Source organism: Macrotis lagotis, chromosome 1 (assembly GCF_037893015.1).
Source record: "Macrotis lagotis isolate mMagLag1 chromosome 1, bilby.v1.9.chrom.fasta, whole genome shotgun sequence".
Classification (NCBI taxonomy): domain Eukaryota; kingdom Metazoa; phylum Chordata; class Mammalia; order Peramelemorphia; family Peramelidae; genus Macrotis; species Macrotis lagotis.
The window spans coordinates 244,220,947-244,235,278 of record NC_133658.1 but is presented as its reverse complement, the minus strand read 5'-3'; the positions used below and the strand labels follow the sequence as shown (position 1 = coordinate 244,235,278).

The 14,332-nt window shown below is 39.7% G+C and overlaps 1 protein-coding gene across 1 annotated transcript in view; it reads left to right on the top strand.

Moving 5' to 3' along the window:
- The first annotated feature begins 2,443 nt into the window (after positions 1 to 2,443).
- CLU (clusterin) overlaps positions 2,444 to 14,332 on the top strand; it is a 34,240-nt gene continuing 22,351 nt past the window's right edge. Inside the window, exons 1-2 of the mRNA XM_074209997.1 lie at positions 2,444 to 2,552; positions 12,228 to 12,359. Of these exons, the coding sequence (XP_074066098.1) occupies positions 12,272 to 12,359 (88 nt within the window). The 5' untranslated portion in view covers positions 2,444 to 2,552; positions 12,228 to 12,271. The remainder of the gene's footprint in view (positions 2,553 to 12,227; positions 12,360 to 14,332) is intronic.

Sequence of the window (14,332 nt, the reverse complement as noted above, 5' to 3'; positions counted from 1 at the left end):
ATATTAAAATTATTAAGAAGTTTACAAAAATATCTGTAAGATGAACTTATGTTTCTTAAACTATTTTTATGTTTATTATCTTGTTTTAGACCCACAACCCCATAAGGTAGAACAGAACAGCTGGGATTATTTTCTAAGTACAAATAAGGAAATAAGGGCTCCCTGAAGTTAAAGATCCTGAGATGAAATATGATGTAGTATGACAAATGGTGTATAGGTCTTAGAAGCAAGAAGACCTGGGTTTGAATCCCAATCTTGATACTTACTAGTTATATTATCTTGGATAAGAAGCCTCATGGAATGACTTACCCATTACCAGTACATCAAAGACCCAAGGCAAGCATATCCTTTAAAAATTTCATCATGGTGCCCTTTCCATTGAGAAGAAACATATTCGATCATCCTAATGGTTCTGATCCTTATGTGACCTTGGGCAAATTACTTTTCTCTGGGCCTCAGTTTCCTCATCTGTAAAATAAAGCATTGGACTACATGGCCTCTTTTCTAACTAGATCTATGACCCTGACCAAATGGCTCATTGATAATTGTATAGCAGATTTGTCTTTCATTTCTCCTAGACATGTTCTCTCTGGAACAGGACCATATTTATGAGCCAATTACCTTCTAGACTATATGTTTTCTCATGGAAAGATCTCAATATAGCTCCTGGATTTGGATAGGTTTCCTGGTATTTCTGGGCAAAGAAGCATAATTACTAGCTTCTTACCAAGTTTGCACTGAATGATAAAAATTGACATTGATTTCATAATTTATAAAATATTATATGTACATTAATTTCATTTAATCCTCATAACTCCATAAGGTAGGTGCTATTTTCTCCCTTTTACAGTTGAGGAAACAGGCCTAATCCTTACCCCTGATCACCTATAGGACTGGAAATCATACTTAAATGCCTCTGACTTCAAACCCATTGCTCTCACTATAGACCCATAACTTGTCCCTCTCACTCTGACCTCTCCCCACATTCTGACCTTTTCTCATTAAAATGATATTATAGGTAATAGGTTCAATGTGAAGAATCATTTAAAGATTTTTTAAAATTTATTTTGAATTTAAATACAAAAAAGAGAACATTTCCATGCATACAGCATGACATAAAGAGGATTCAAAATAAACCCATGAATTTTCATTCCCCACTATTTACATAAAACAACTATGTAATAAATACTACACCGTTATTTTTTCTTTTAAATTTTAAAGGCAATCTGTGTCAACTAACTTGTCCAGAGAGTCACACAGCTAGTATGTCTGAAGACAGAATTGAATTTAGAGTCTCCTGACTCCTGGATTGGCTCTCTATTCAAACCTACTCCCTACACATTGTTTTCAAAGCTGCCCTGCTTTTCTGTGCTTCCAAGTTTCCTTTTGTTATCTGCTGGTCACATTTTTTCCCCTCGCTCTCTCCTCATACCACTGCAGAGATAGAGACAAATGTGTGTGTGTGTGTGTGTGTGTGTGTGTGTGTGTGTGTGTGTGTGTAAATATGAGTGTGTGTATATGTAAAACCATACTATTCTATTCTATTGATCATTTCTTTTCTGGATGAAGATAGCATCTTCCATCTTAGGTCCTTTGCAGTTAATTTGAGTATGTAGAATACTCAAAATGACTTGTTTAAACAATATTGTTTAGAACAATATTGCTGTTACTGTGTTCAATATTCTCTTGGTGAAGAATCATTTTTACAGAATGATTTAACCCGGGGAACTGAGAATTGGGGCTGTGGATGGTGATATATAATTTGAGGATTTCAGATTTTTCTACACCTGTAATACAGTGAGCCCAGGTGTTGGGGTGAGGGAGGAGAGGTATCCCCTTCTCTCCATAAACCTACCACTCTTCTCCCTTCACCCTGAGTCTAACTGGCTTCCCTATTCTTTCCAGACCTTCCTCTAAACTGCTACCAAATTAATATTCCTGAAGCATAGGTCTGACCGCGTCACTCCGTGACTCAGAAATCTTCAGTAGCTTCCCCCATTGTCTCTGGAATGAAAAAACAACCCCCTCCTCCTGGCAGGCCTTTGGAAAACTTTGGGGGTGGGGGAAGGGGGTACCTAAGAATCTCTGTACTGCTTTAAGGGAGATGCCAGCCTTCTGGGGGCGGGGGTCCCTTCCGCAGGAATCCCGGCTGCTCCCGCTCTTGTCTCTGCCCTTGCTCAGAGGGGTGATGCCCCAGGCTCCTCTCCCCTGCCCGCCAGGGCCTTGCTGCAGTCCGGGGGCCCGGTCCCTGCTGTGCTGCAGTGCCTGGCCTCCTCTTCCAACCGCAGAGCGCAGGTGCCCCCTGCTGCCATTCCTTCTGCCGCCGCAGGCTGCCTAACCTCCAGCTGCCAGCTTCCAGAAAGCTCCCCGAACGTTTCCAGGGCATTCTTGGGGTATGACTCATTAAGGTTTGCAGACGGGAGTGAGAGAGGCAGGGCTGCGCGCACCCAGGGTTATAAATCCTGCCCACAGCGCCAGCCATCAGACATCCCCAAGGGCGCAGGGAAGAAGGAGCGGAGCAGCGCTGGACCTCCCGGCTTCCTCCCGACCCGGTGAGATGCTTTGGAAAATCCCTCTCAACAGCAAAGGAGATTTTGCCCAGAAACAGACAGGGAAGACTCCCTGGAGACCATGCACCTGTCTCAGCCGTCCTCTACTTTTATCCTTACCAGAGCTGGGGAGATCCAGGAGAGAAGGGATGTCTGTGACTGTGCTTAAAGGGGGGGTGGGTCTAGCGGTTCAGGTAGATTGTGTTCTGAGAGTCAGGAAAGAGCCTTGATCTAGGAGCTGGGAAATTCTAATACTAACTGCCTCTAATCATCGCCAGGAGACCCTGGACAAAATCTTTTCCCTCAGTTTCCCCATTGCTTAAAAAATGAGGCAAAGTAATTAGACATGATATTTTCAAAACTATTTTTTTTATGCTTTGACATTCAGGGATTTTATTAGGGTTGTGAGGTTTTTTTTTTGTTTGTTTGTTTGTTTTACCAGAAATGAAACCTATGAGGCAATACCTACCTGACAGGATGGTTTGGAAGGCTCAGCTGAGCTAATAGTGGAAGTTGGGGGCTTTGTAGTCTTTAAAATGTGATAGAAAAGTCAGCAACTATTATTATTTCTATTGGGGTTGGGGTTTTTTTGGTTCAAAATCCCTCTCAGCCTTAGATTTTTCACCTATAAAATAGATAATAGATATTATAATAATAGCATATCTCATAGGGAGGTTGGGAGGATCAAAAGATATTATATTTAAGGTATTTTTATGCACCTTAAAGTGCTACATAAAGATTAACCACCATTATTATTGTTGTTATTATTATTTTCTCATTCTTATCTTTTTCAATGGTCTAGAAAGAATGGTTCTGGGACAAATTATTATCCATATATTATTCTTTCATATTGTTATTATACTTTGGCATAGTCTATCCATCTAAAGAAGAGATGACAATGATATTTCACTTTTACCTTCTCTTCTTTCATTCCCTCTTTTCCCTATGTGCTGAAGAATGAATGAGAAGTAACTGTTTTGAAGAGAGATGAAATGATAATTTATATAAAGAACTCTAGGCCAATCCATTCCAGTTTCCCTTTTTTTGTTGATCTCTTGTAAACCAATGTGAAGAACCCTGAACCTAGGAGCCAGAGGATCCAGGTTTGAATCCTAGTTATGCTATGTCATACCCTTTCACTTTAGGTGAATCATTTAACCTTTTTGAGCCTCAATTTCCTAATATGAAAAATGAGAAATTTTCACTAGTTCCAAACTGATAATCCTCTGATGTCATTAACCCTTTACTACTTAAAAAAAAAAAAGTTAAGATTTTCATCCTTCTTGCTCCCTTTCCTCTCACTTCTCATTTCCCAACAAGTTTCAGTAAATTTCAGAGAAATCTCATCCTTTATCTTCAGGGTGTAGTTGAAACTCTCAGATGACTTGATAGAAATGGGTGCTGGCAACATCCGGATTTTCTGCCTTTCTGCTAAGGGCAGGTCTTTGACCTACAGGGAAGGCAAACAGGAAAATACAATGTAAAGGTAAAACCCAGGGTCCCTGCTTCATATTCTTACAAGCTCCCTGTTGAACCAGGAAAAGGAAGATTGCTACCAGAGAAGAAAGACAAGTCCTTTTAGTTAATTTACCAAAGCCAAACATTCTCCATTGGTTCTGAGTCTTTCCCCCTTCCCCCCACCCCAACTTTTCAGACAAGTAGCTTAGAACAAGTAGTAAAGCAGTTTTGTGATGACAAGGAAAGTTTTGGTGTCTAGATTCTTGAATTTAATTTAAAATAGTCACTATCCCTGCCCTCAGTGAGGCAACCAGTAATAACCTCAGGGAGCTTTGTGATTCTGGGTAAGTGACTTATCTTCTGTCTGCCTCAGGTACCTCAACTGTAAAATGAAGATCATAATAGCACCTACTTCCTAGGGTTGTTTTTTTTTTACCACTAATTAACTATGTGACCTTGAACAAAGCATTCACTTTTTTTGAGTTCCATTCTCATCTACAAAAAGTGGGAGAAGGGGACATACTAGGTAATCTTTAGGGTGCATTCTAACTGAAACTCAAAGTGAAGACTGAGTCTTTTTAGTGTGTCAATATCTCCAAATCACTAATAAAAGTTAGGAATTTCTAACTTTAACAGCTTAAGTACTAGAACTGGAAGGGACTCAGTAGACATTAAGTCTACCTCTCTCATTTTATGGATGAACAAAATGAGGCCCAGTTATAAGAAGTGACTTTATACAGACAGTAAGACATCTAAGGAAATCCCGAGGCTTATGATTATGTGTCAATTGACCAAGGAAAGATGATGGCCCCTAGAGGCAGGGGGATATTATTGTGTAGGAATGATCCTTCCAGACAAGGCTCTAATGCTCTAAGTGATCACAAGCCCATCAATTCCCTCTTAGTCACCACTGGTAGAGGCTACTCAGAGCCCATCAGCATAGCTAAGAAAATCTGCTCATGCTTCCTATCATTTCCTATGAAGTACTTTGTGCTCTGTGATAATGTAAGATTAAAAGATTGTAAGATTTAAAAAATGAAATTAGCTAACATTTGCTTAAAAATTGCAAATCACTATATATGTTACACATGTGCATGTATATATTTTCATCCATATGTAACATGTAATGTATATATGTGTGTAGATATTATATGCATATATGTTTATGTCTAAAATCTTGTTTGATCCTCACAACAACCCTGGGAAGTAGGAGTTATTATTTTTCCTATTTTACAGATGAGGAAACTGAGGACCAAAAAATCTTGTCCTGGGTCACACAAGGGAGCCTGTCTTCCCAACTCCATGTCTATTTCTTAATCCTTGACCCTATCTCCCTTAGGCAGCTAGGTAGTTCACTAGACTTGGAGTTAGAAAGACCTGGGTTCAAAACCAGTCTCAGATACAAGTTGTATCAACCTGGCCAAGTTGTATAAGTTCTGTGTGCCTCAGTCTTCTCTACTGTAAAATAGGGATAACACTATACCTGACTTGCAGGGTTGTTGTGAGGGATGAATAAGATAATATTTGTAAAGTGCTTAGCCAGAGTGCCTGCCATATACTAGGAGATGCATAAATGCTTATTCCTTTCCATTTTTTTCCACATTCAGCTGTCTTCTTCCTGATGAGTCAGAATTACCTCAGCTTTCCCTTCTTCAGTTACAGGAGCAGACAGACTATTGGAACAGGAAGTACCTTAGAGATCATTCAATATCCTCATTTGACAGAGAAGGAAATGAAGACTCAGGGAAGCAAAATATCTTCCCAAAGTCAAATAGTTTGTTAGTGATGGTCTGAGACCAGAGCACAGGTCAGTTGTTATTCAGCTTTGCCTTTTCTATGATACTATTCTGTAAGATTTTGGGATGCTTCTCTAAGGATAATGACAATTAGAGCTGATGGTCTCTACAGTAGAGAGAACAGAAAAAAAAATGAAGACCTTCCTTGTAAAGAATTCTTTCCAAATCCTGAAAACTTAAATTAGTTTCAAAGATTTTTAAACAAGGGAGAGAGGAAGGAAGGATGGAAGGAAAGAAGGAATAAAAGAATGAAAACATATAAAAAAGACGAAGGGAGAAAGGAAAGAACAAAGGAAGGAAGAGAAAAAGGAAAGAAGGAAGAAAGAGAGGGAAGAATGGAAGAAGGAAGGGAGGGAGGTAAGTAGGGAGGGAGTAAGGAAGGAAAAGAGGGAGGCAAGAAAGAAGGAAGAAAGGAATGAAGGAAAAGAAAGGAGGAAGGAAGAGGAGAGGAAAGAAGGCAGGGAAAAGGAAGGAAGAAAAGAAAAGTAGGGATGAAGGAAGGGAAACAGAAAAGAAAGGAGGGGGAAAAGAAAGAAGGAAGAGAGGAAGGGAGGAAGGAAGGAAAGAAGGGAGAAAGAAAGGAAGGAAGGAAGAAGTATATATTGTCTGCTATGTACTAAACACTGTGCTAAACACTTTACAAATAATCTCTTATTCTGTCTTTTCAACAACCCTAGGAAGTAGGTGCTATTATGATCTTCATTTTACAGTTGAGGCACCTGAGGCAGACAAAAGATAAGTCACTTACCCAGAATTACAAAGCTCCCTGAGGTTACTGCTGGTTGCCTCACCAAGGGCAGGGATAATGACTATTTTAATCTTTTTTTTTAACCACAGATGAGTTTTATAGACAGAATAAATGTTTGCTGAATAAAACTAAAAAGGCTTAAGGAATTGAACATCTGGGGGTTCCACCCAATTGCAGCAGGTCGTTACCCATCCTTTGAGGTACCCCTTGAGTTATTTTAAGCTCAAAGCTTAAAATGCCAGTGGGAGGGTGAGGAGGGGTAGGTAGAGATGACAGCACTGAAAATTACAGATTCTTTTTTTTTGACAAGGCAATCAGAGTTAAATGACTTGCCCAGGGTCACACAGCTAGAAAGTAAAGATCAAATGTCTGAGGTAAGATAGAGCTGGTGCTCTGCATCTTCTAGCTGCCCTGATACTGATAGATTCATAAAGGAATTAACCTGGAAGAATTAGAAAAAGTAGAGCATATAAATAGATGATGGAGGGCTTTTTTTTTTTTAATCGCCATCAGGTATCTAGCAACCTCTGTCTAGATTCCCTCACCCTACTTTTTAGCACAGGTTATTTCTGAGCCCCTATCATATTGGGATTTGATTTCATAAATATTTATGTGCCAGACACTATGTTGAGGGCTTTACAACTATCCCATTTTATACTCATGGCAACCTATTATCCCCATTTTACAGATAAAGAAACTGAGGCAGGTGGCAGTTTCATGATTTGGCCAAGGTCTCATAACTAGGTCTTCTTGATTCCTGACTTGCTCTGCCACCTAGGGCCATCTTGAAGCTTGAGTTCCTCAGCAGTTTCCTTAGACTTTTTTCCCCTCTCTTTTTTCAGCATAAAGGTTGTTTATTACTTGATCCTGGAAATATTAAGATTAATAGTTTATATTTGTAACCTGGTTTCAAGTCTTTTCTTTCAGTTACCTTACTGCATCTTCAAATTACCTGAAAGGGTAGAGGTCAGATAATATCTTTCCTTTTACAGGTAAAGGAAACTGAACCTAGAGAAAGGTTGAATGATTTGCCTTAGGTCAGCATAGCTAGAAAGCAGAAGGGAGGAACTAGAACTCAGGTCCTCTGAGTTGTCTCTTACCCACAGCTGCAAGTACTGCAATGTGCTGACTGATACAAAGTAGGCTTGGTGACTGATTGTCAGTATTGGAGGTACTCTCAATCTTCTGGAATTCCCTGGCTCAGAATATCAAATCCTTAAAGCTTCTGGGACTGACTCAGGGATTTTAGGGGATTATTTGCTGCCTTGTGGAGATTTCCAGGCAAAGTAAGGATCATTTTACGATCTTTCCTTAGCATCTTCAACCATATTCATAGAGTTTCAGCATTTCATTATTTAATGTGGATTTACAAGAGTCCATTAATCTCATTCAGCACTTTTAAAAGTTTTTGAAATTATCCTTCCTGTCCTCTGGTATCCCCTAAATCTTTATGGTTAGTCATCCAATAATAAGTACTCTTGAAAAGCAGAATATGGATTAGACCAACTTCCTGCATCTTCTTTGCTTTAAATTCAGCATCTGAGAGATTTAGTAATGAGGGGCTAGATTAAGATGATTTTTAAGATTCTATAAATGTGTGAGACTCTAAGAGGGGGTGGGGCAATTTATCTAATAAGGTTGTTAAAAAAAACCAAAAAAACCAAACAAACCTAAGGAGACTGCAAGTGAGTATTGTAGACAGGAGCTAAATAAATGTTTATTGATTGAATGCTTGATAAATTGAACTGAGTTGAATGGTAATTGGTGGGATAGGGAAAGGAAGGAGTTGATCCAAATGCTTAGTTTGGATCAATAGGGAAACTGAAATTGTCTACCTCGTCCCTTTCCCCAACCCCCACCTTTCCATTCTCCCTATTATTTCCAGGATAAAATATAAACTACTTATTTTGGGATTTAGGATCTTTCATAATCTTGTCCCTTCCCCCTCAGATTACAGACACACACACACACACACACACACACACACACACACGCAGAGACTGCAGTGCAGTCGCATTATGCTCTTTGCTCTTCCTTATATATTATACCATCTTCTACCTCTGATCATTTACCGTAGCTTTTCTTTCTGAACCTCTCTATTGTATCTTGCTAAAGCCCCTTGATGTTGCAGAATAAGGGTTGGATACTTTTAGGAGCGTTGAATTATATCTCTTCTTTGGACTACACAAGTGCTTTGATTATAAGGGGTAGATTATTCTTTTATGGAGGAGGTTAAATAAAACCACTGGCTGGGCCAGCCCCTTTGGTATTCTCTTTCTTCTCTCTCTTCCTTTCTCCTTTGTGCTGTGTCCCCCACCCCCCAACCCCATTCACACCCAGCTCTTAGACATCAGGCCTATCTGAGTTTGTGACACCAGCCCTGAAGGAGAACAGAATTCTGCAAGGTCACTTCAAGTCATCTGGTCTCAGGGATACAGCCAAGGATCGATGTGCAGGGAGGGGAGGAGTGAAGATCACCCAATAGGAGCATCTGGGGAGCATTGCACCCCCTTCCTACTCTGCAGCAGTAGAAGATGATGGGGAAATTGAATCAATATAGAGCAAGGTCAGGCAAATAAAGCTACATTTACTCAGAGCTTTGGAAAGGAAGGAAGTAACTGATAGGTTAGCCCAAATAGGACCCAGGCTATTTTTGACCAAGGTCTGAGGAATGCTCATTCATGCATACTTCAGTTCATCAACTCACATAGCTAAACACCAACTTACCCCCATTCCTAATGCCAAAACTTATGCAAAAATTAAAAGTAGATGGACCTTTTTCTTGAGCACCCAGGATTTTTTCTTTCAAGACCCTCAGGACTTAATCTGAATCCTGAAGGAAGTTAGGCTCTAAGACCATAATTTCTTAGAATCACAGGAACCTCAGACCCAGAGAGATTTGTTGATTTGTCCTTGGTCACACAGGTAGTAAGGGTCAGAGCTTTAGACAGCCAAGGAGTTGAGGGGATGGAACCTTTGATCTGGAGTCAGGAGTTAAAATATGGTCTCAGTCACTTATTAACAGAAATAATATTTATAAAGTACTTTTCAAGTGCCTTACAATGTTCTACATAATTATAAACTACTTTTGTTGTTGAGTTATTTCATTCATTCCAACTTTTTATGCTCCCATTTGTGTTTTTCTTGGCAAAGATACTGCAATAGTTTGCCATTTCCTTCTCCAGCTCATTTTTACAGATAAGGAAACTGAGGCAAACAGGGTTCAGGGTTCAGGCAAACAGGGTCATACAGCTAGTAAGTGTCTTAGGCCAGATTTGAACTCACAAAAATGAGACTTCCTTACTCCAGAACTGATGTTCTTTCCATTGTGTCACCTAGCTGCCCCATAAATCACTAAATAAATGTTTATAATCACTGTTACTATTAAAACCCAGGTCTTTCCACTATACTATCACAATATCTGTGTCTTAAACCTTTGCCTTCTTAGGGAGTAAAGATAGAATAGAAAAAATGTTGGATTTTGATTAAGAGGGCCTGAATTTGAATTTTATCTATTTCTTGTTGCATTTGTGACTTTGCTCAAGTCTCTCTAGGTCCCCAATTCTTTCCCCTGCAAAATAGAATGGAATGAGCCTTTAAGTGCCTACTCTATTTCAAATCCTATTCTAAGTATCTTACAAATATTATCTCATTGGATACTCACAACTAGGAGGTTGGTGCTATTTAATATTATCCCTATTTTACAGTTGAGGAAACTGAAGCAGACAAAAATTAAGTGATCTGCCCAGAGTCACACAGCAAGTAAACATTTAAGTCTGTGTTTATGCTCAGATCTTCCTAACTCCAGGCTACAGTTCTACCCCCTGAACCACTAACTGATTGAGGAAGTCGGACCAGATGATCTCTATATCCTACTCTAGCTCTAACTCTCTGATCCCATAAAGTTTCCCTGAAGAAGGAACTTTCAGGTTTCATTGAGCAAGCTGGCACAAAATTTTGGACAGTGTGTGCAGGAGGAAGTATCTGAAACTAAAAAAAAAATATCCCAGGCTGTTCCTGGTCGCAGGCTCTGTAGATGGGCACCACTGTTCAGTGGTCCTTCAGCCTAGAGCACTGGCCCATCCTTGTCCATCCAGTTCTGGAAAGACAACTCAGAAAACTTATTATGCAATTTCTCTCCAGTGCCCTTTCATTTTAATGTTTCAGGAAGAGTTGGGGGTGGACTGCCAGACTGAAAACAGGTCTTTGAGGTGATATTTGCCCTTTCTCTGCCTACTTTCTCTCCTCCCACCTTCCATTTCCCTATTTGTTCCTTCAGCCCTTATAATCTTCCTGCTCTTTTTTGATGGATAGACAATGGACAATTCTAGGAAACGGGGACCCCCCACCTCCTCCTTGAAGGGTTATGGGAAATGGATGGCCTTGGGTTGGAAGGAGGAGGTTTCAGGTCTTGCGCAACACCTCCCTTAGCTTCTGGGAAAGTATTCATTGCATAAGAGGGAGGCCCTGGGCCAGGTTTTCTGACCCCAAGGCTATATGGTCATACTGGTCAGGAGCTTGGCTGGCAGGTTAGGAGAAGTTCTAGCTAGGAGACTAATGAAGGGAGGAGTTACATTTAAAAGAAAAAAACAAAACAAAAACAGATTGGCGGTCTTTCAAAACCCTGGCTGGCATTGGTGGTGATGGTGGGGGTTGTGGCCTAAGAGACCAAAGGGAAAATTGTTTTCCCTGCAGGATTTCCTCTCTTAGTCTTGGGCAGGGTAGCAGACACCGAATGTTAGGGTTGGGAGGAACCAGTTGAAGAGACAGGAGAAGCTAAGTGACTTGCCTAAGGTCACATAGTACATTAGTAGCAGACCTTAAAGTCCATCTCAGATCTCCAAACTTCTAGTCAGGGACTCTTTCTGTTATATCACAACTAGCATTCCAATTTAGCCTTTATTTTGCTATTTTGAACAGGTGGTCATAAGAATTATATTCAAAAAGGTCTTGGGAGTCATGAAAACTCAAAAAAAAATTTTAAGTAGATATAGCTATATTAAATTCTATTCATATCAAGTGAGGCAGCTAGGTGGTACTATGGATGATGATGAGGAAGAACCAAATTGCAATCTTTTCTTAAACACTATCTGTGTGAGCCTGGACAAGTCACTTCATCTCTTTACACCTTATCTGTGAAATAAGGGATGGCTATTGTGAAGCTCAAATGAGATAAAATATGTAAGGCTCTTGACAAACTTCAAAAGAGCTATATCCTTACCATTATGATTAAAAACAAAGAGTTCCTAGTAAGAGGAATATTTTCTAGATGATCTGTTCATATCATGTGCAAAATGAAGTAAATGGGGTTTTGTTTGTTTTATTCTGTTTAAGAAAAGTTTCTTTCTTAGTTGCAGATTTACATTCTAATCTCCAGAAAGGTCTCAGAGAGATGTGGTCCCACCACTACCTTAGCAAATCCAAAAATAATACTTTATCTTTTTCTTAGGCCACTTATATTGTCAGGCTTCATCCTCTGTTTGGCTTCCTTGGGAATCATCAAGACCTCTGCCTTATTTTATTACCAGGTTAACTCCAACTCAGGGTTAAGGAATGATTAATTCTGACACTGAACTGCTTGACTTTTGTCCCTATATACCATTTTCCCAGTATGCTGGAAGGCCGAGTTGGAATGCCTGGCTATGATGATCCATCTCTTCCTATTTCTTCATGTAGATTCCTTGCATCCTTAAGATTCTGGAATCAGAAACCAAAGGAAAATGAAGTCTTTGTTGCTGTTTTTGTTCCTTGGACTTGTACTAAACTGGAAGAAAGGAGAGGCACTGATTTCCCCCAATGACCTCCAGGGTAAGTTGGTAATACTATCATCTTTCTCTATGGGTTTAAAAGTATTTTAAGGATGAAATTTTCAATATGACTCAATGTATCAACAAACAATTATTTCATGCCTATTATGTGCATAGCCTTGGACTGGCTGCTGTGGGGGGACACAAAAATCAAACAATGTCTACCTTCAGAGAGCTTACATTCTTTTTTGGGGGGGTTGCAAGGCAATGGGGTTCAGTGACTTGACCAAAGTCACACAGTTGGTAAGTATCGAGTATCTGAGGTTGGATTTGAACTCAGCTCCTTCTAACTCCAAGGCAGGTATTCACCATGTCTCCTAGCTTCCCCCAAGAGAGCTTAGTTCCTAATAGAAGAGGCAACATGCACAGATATTAGTATTTACAATGCAGATCATCTACAAGTGAACCTTAGGGAGGAAGACATTAGGCAGATGGTGGTGTGTGATTTGTAGTGTAGAGGAAACTAGGGATACCAAAAGATTCCTAACAAGAGGATGGGATAGAGAGAAGCTCTTACTATGTACCAGCCTAGCTGCTTTTCAGATATTCTCCCATTAGATTGAGCCCATTAATATCCATTAGATTTTTGACTCTTAGAAAGTTGAAAAGGTTAGATAAGACCAGGTTCCTGCTCTCAAAGGGAAGGATCTGACTTATATATAAATAATCACACCACAAAAGCAAACATCAAACATACTGCTCTACATGTTCAAGGTATGGTGCCAAGGAATTAGTCCCTGCCATTCAGGGATTACCTTCTCTTTTGTAGGGAAACATGAATGGATGAATAAAGGAGTGAACAAAAAAAAAACTTTTATTGAGATCAAAATGTTGGCCATATAAATAGAAAAGTTAGAAAGACCCCACTTTGAAGGGTCCACATTCTGATGGATTAGAAAACACCTAGAGAAGATTTCATCTTTAAGTCAGAAAGAAAGGACTCATGGCCCTTAAGTTTCAACAGCAAAGCTGATGATAAAGCATCTTCTTTCATGATATTACTCCTGGGAAATCCATGAACATAATCATATTTACATCCACATTTGTATATACATGCACATACATACAAACACATACATAAAAATATATCTAAAATAATTACAGGTTAATTTCATTGGAATGGTCACTAGCAGCTGAGGAGAAGGTTCAGGAAAGGTTTCATGGAGCATCTTGACAAAAGTTGAGATGTTCTAAGTGAAAGAGATTAAGGGAGTATATTCCAGACATGGAGCACTGTTGGTACAAGAAACCAATAAAAAAGGTGTCTCCTGCATCTTTTGGATTCTACCCATCAACTGGCACTGGGTATTGCATGTGGTATCTACTTAAACATTTGTGGTGTAAAAGAATTAGTGCCTTCTTATGTCTCCCAGACTCCCTCACTCACTTCTCTTTTCTTAGGCATCAAGCCTAAATCCCTCTGTCTGGCTTTCTAAATCTTTCATAATCTGATTCCACCCTACCTATTTAGCTTATCTTCCATGATTCAGGACCTGTCTAGCCAGTCTTCCCACTGTGTCCCAAGCATGTCATGCTCATTCTGGTTGTCCTGTATTCACTCATCTTGATCCACAACTTGGTTTGTTCTCATTTCCACTTCTCTAAAGACTTTTACCTTTTGTTGCTATTCAATTGTGCCCAAATTTTAATGATTCCATTTGGGGTTTTCTTGACAAAGATACTGGAGTGATTTGACATTTCCTTCTCTAGCTCATTTTATAGACAAGGAAATATATGGAGGCAAACAGGGTTAAGTGACTTGTCCAGGGTCACACAGCTAGTAAATGTCTGAAGTCAGGTTTGAATTTAGGAAGATGAGTCTTTCTGACTCCAGGCCCAGAACTCCATCCACTTCCCCACCCAGCTGCCTCTCCAAAGCTTACCCCACCTTCAAAACTCTGCTCAAAACTTCACCTCCACCAGAATTCTTCCCTAACCAATGTTCAGTAGCCTATATCTGAATTCCTTTAACAA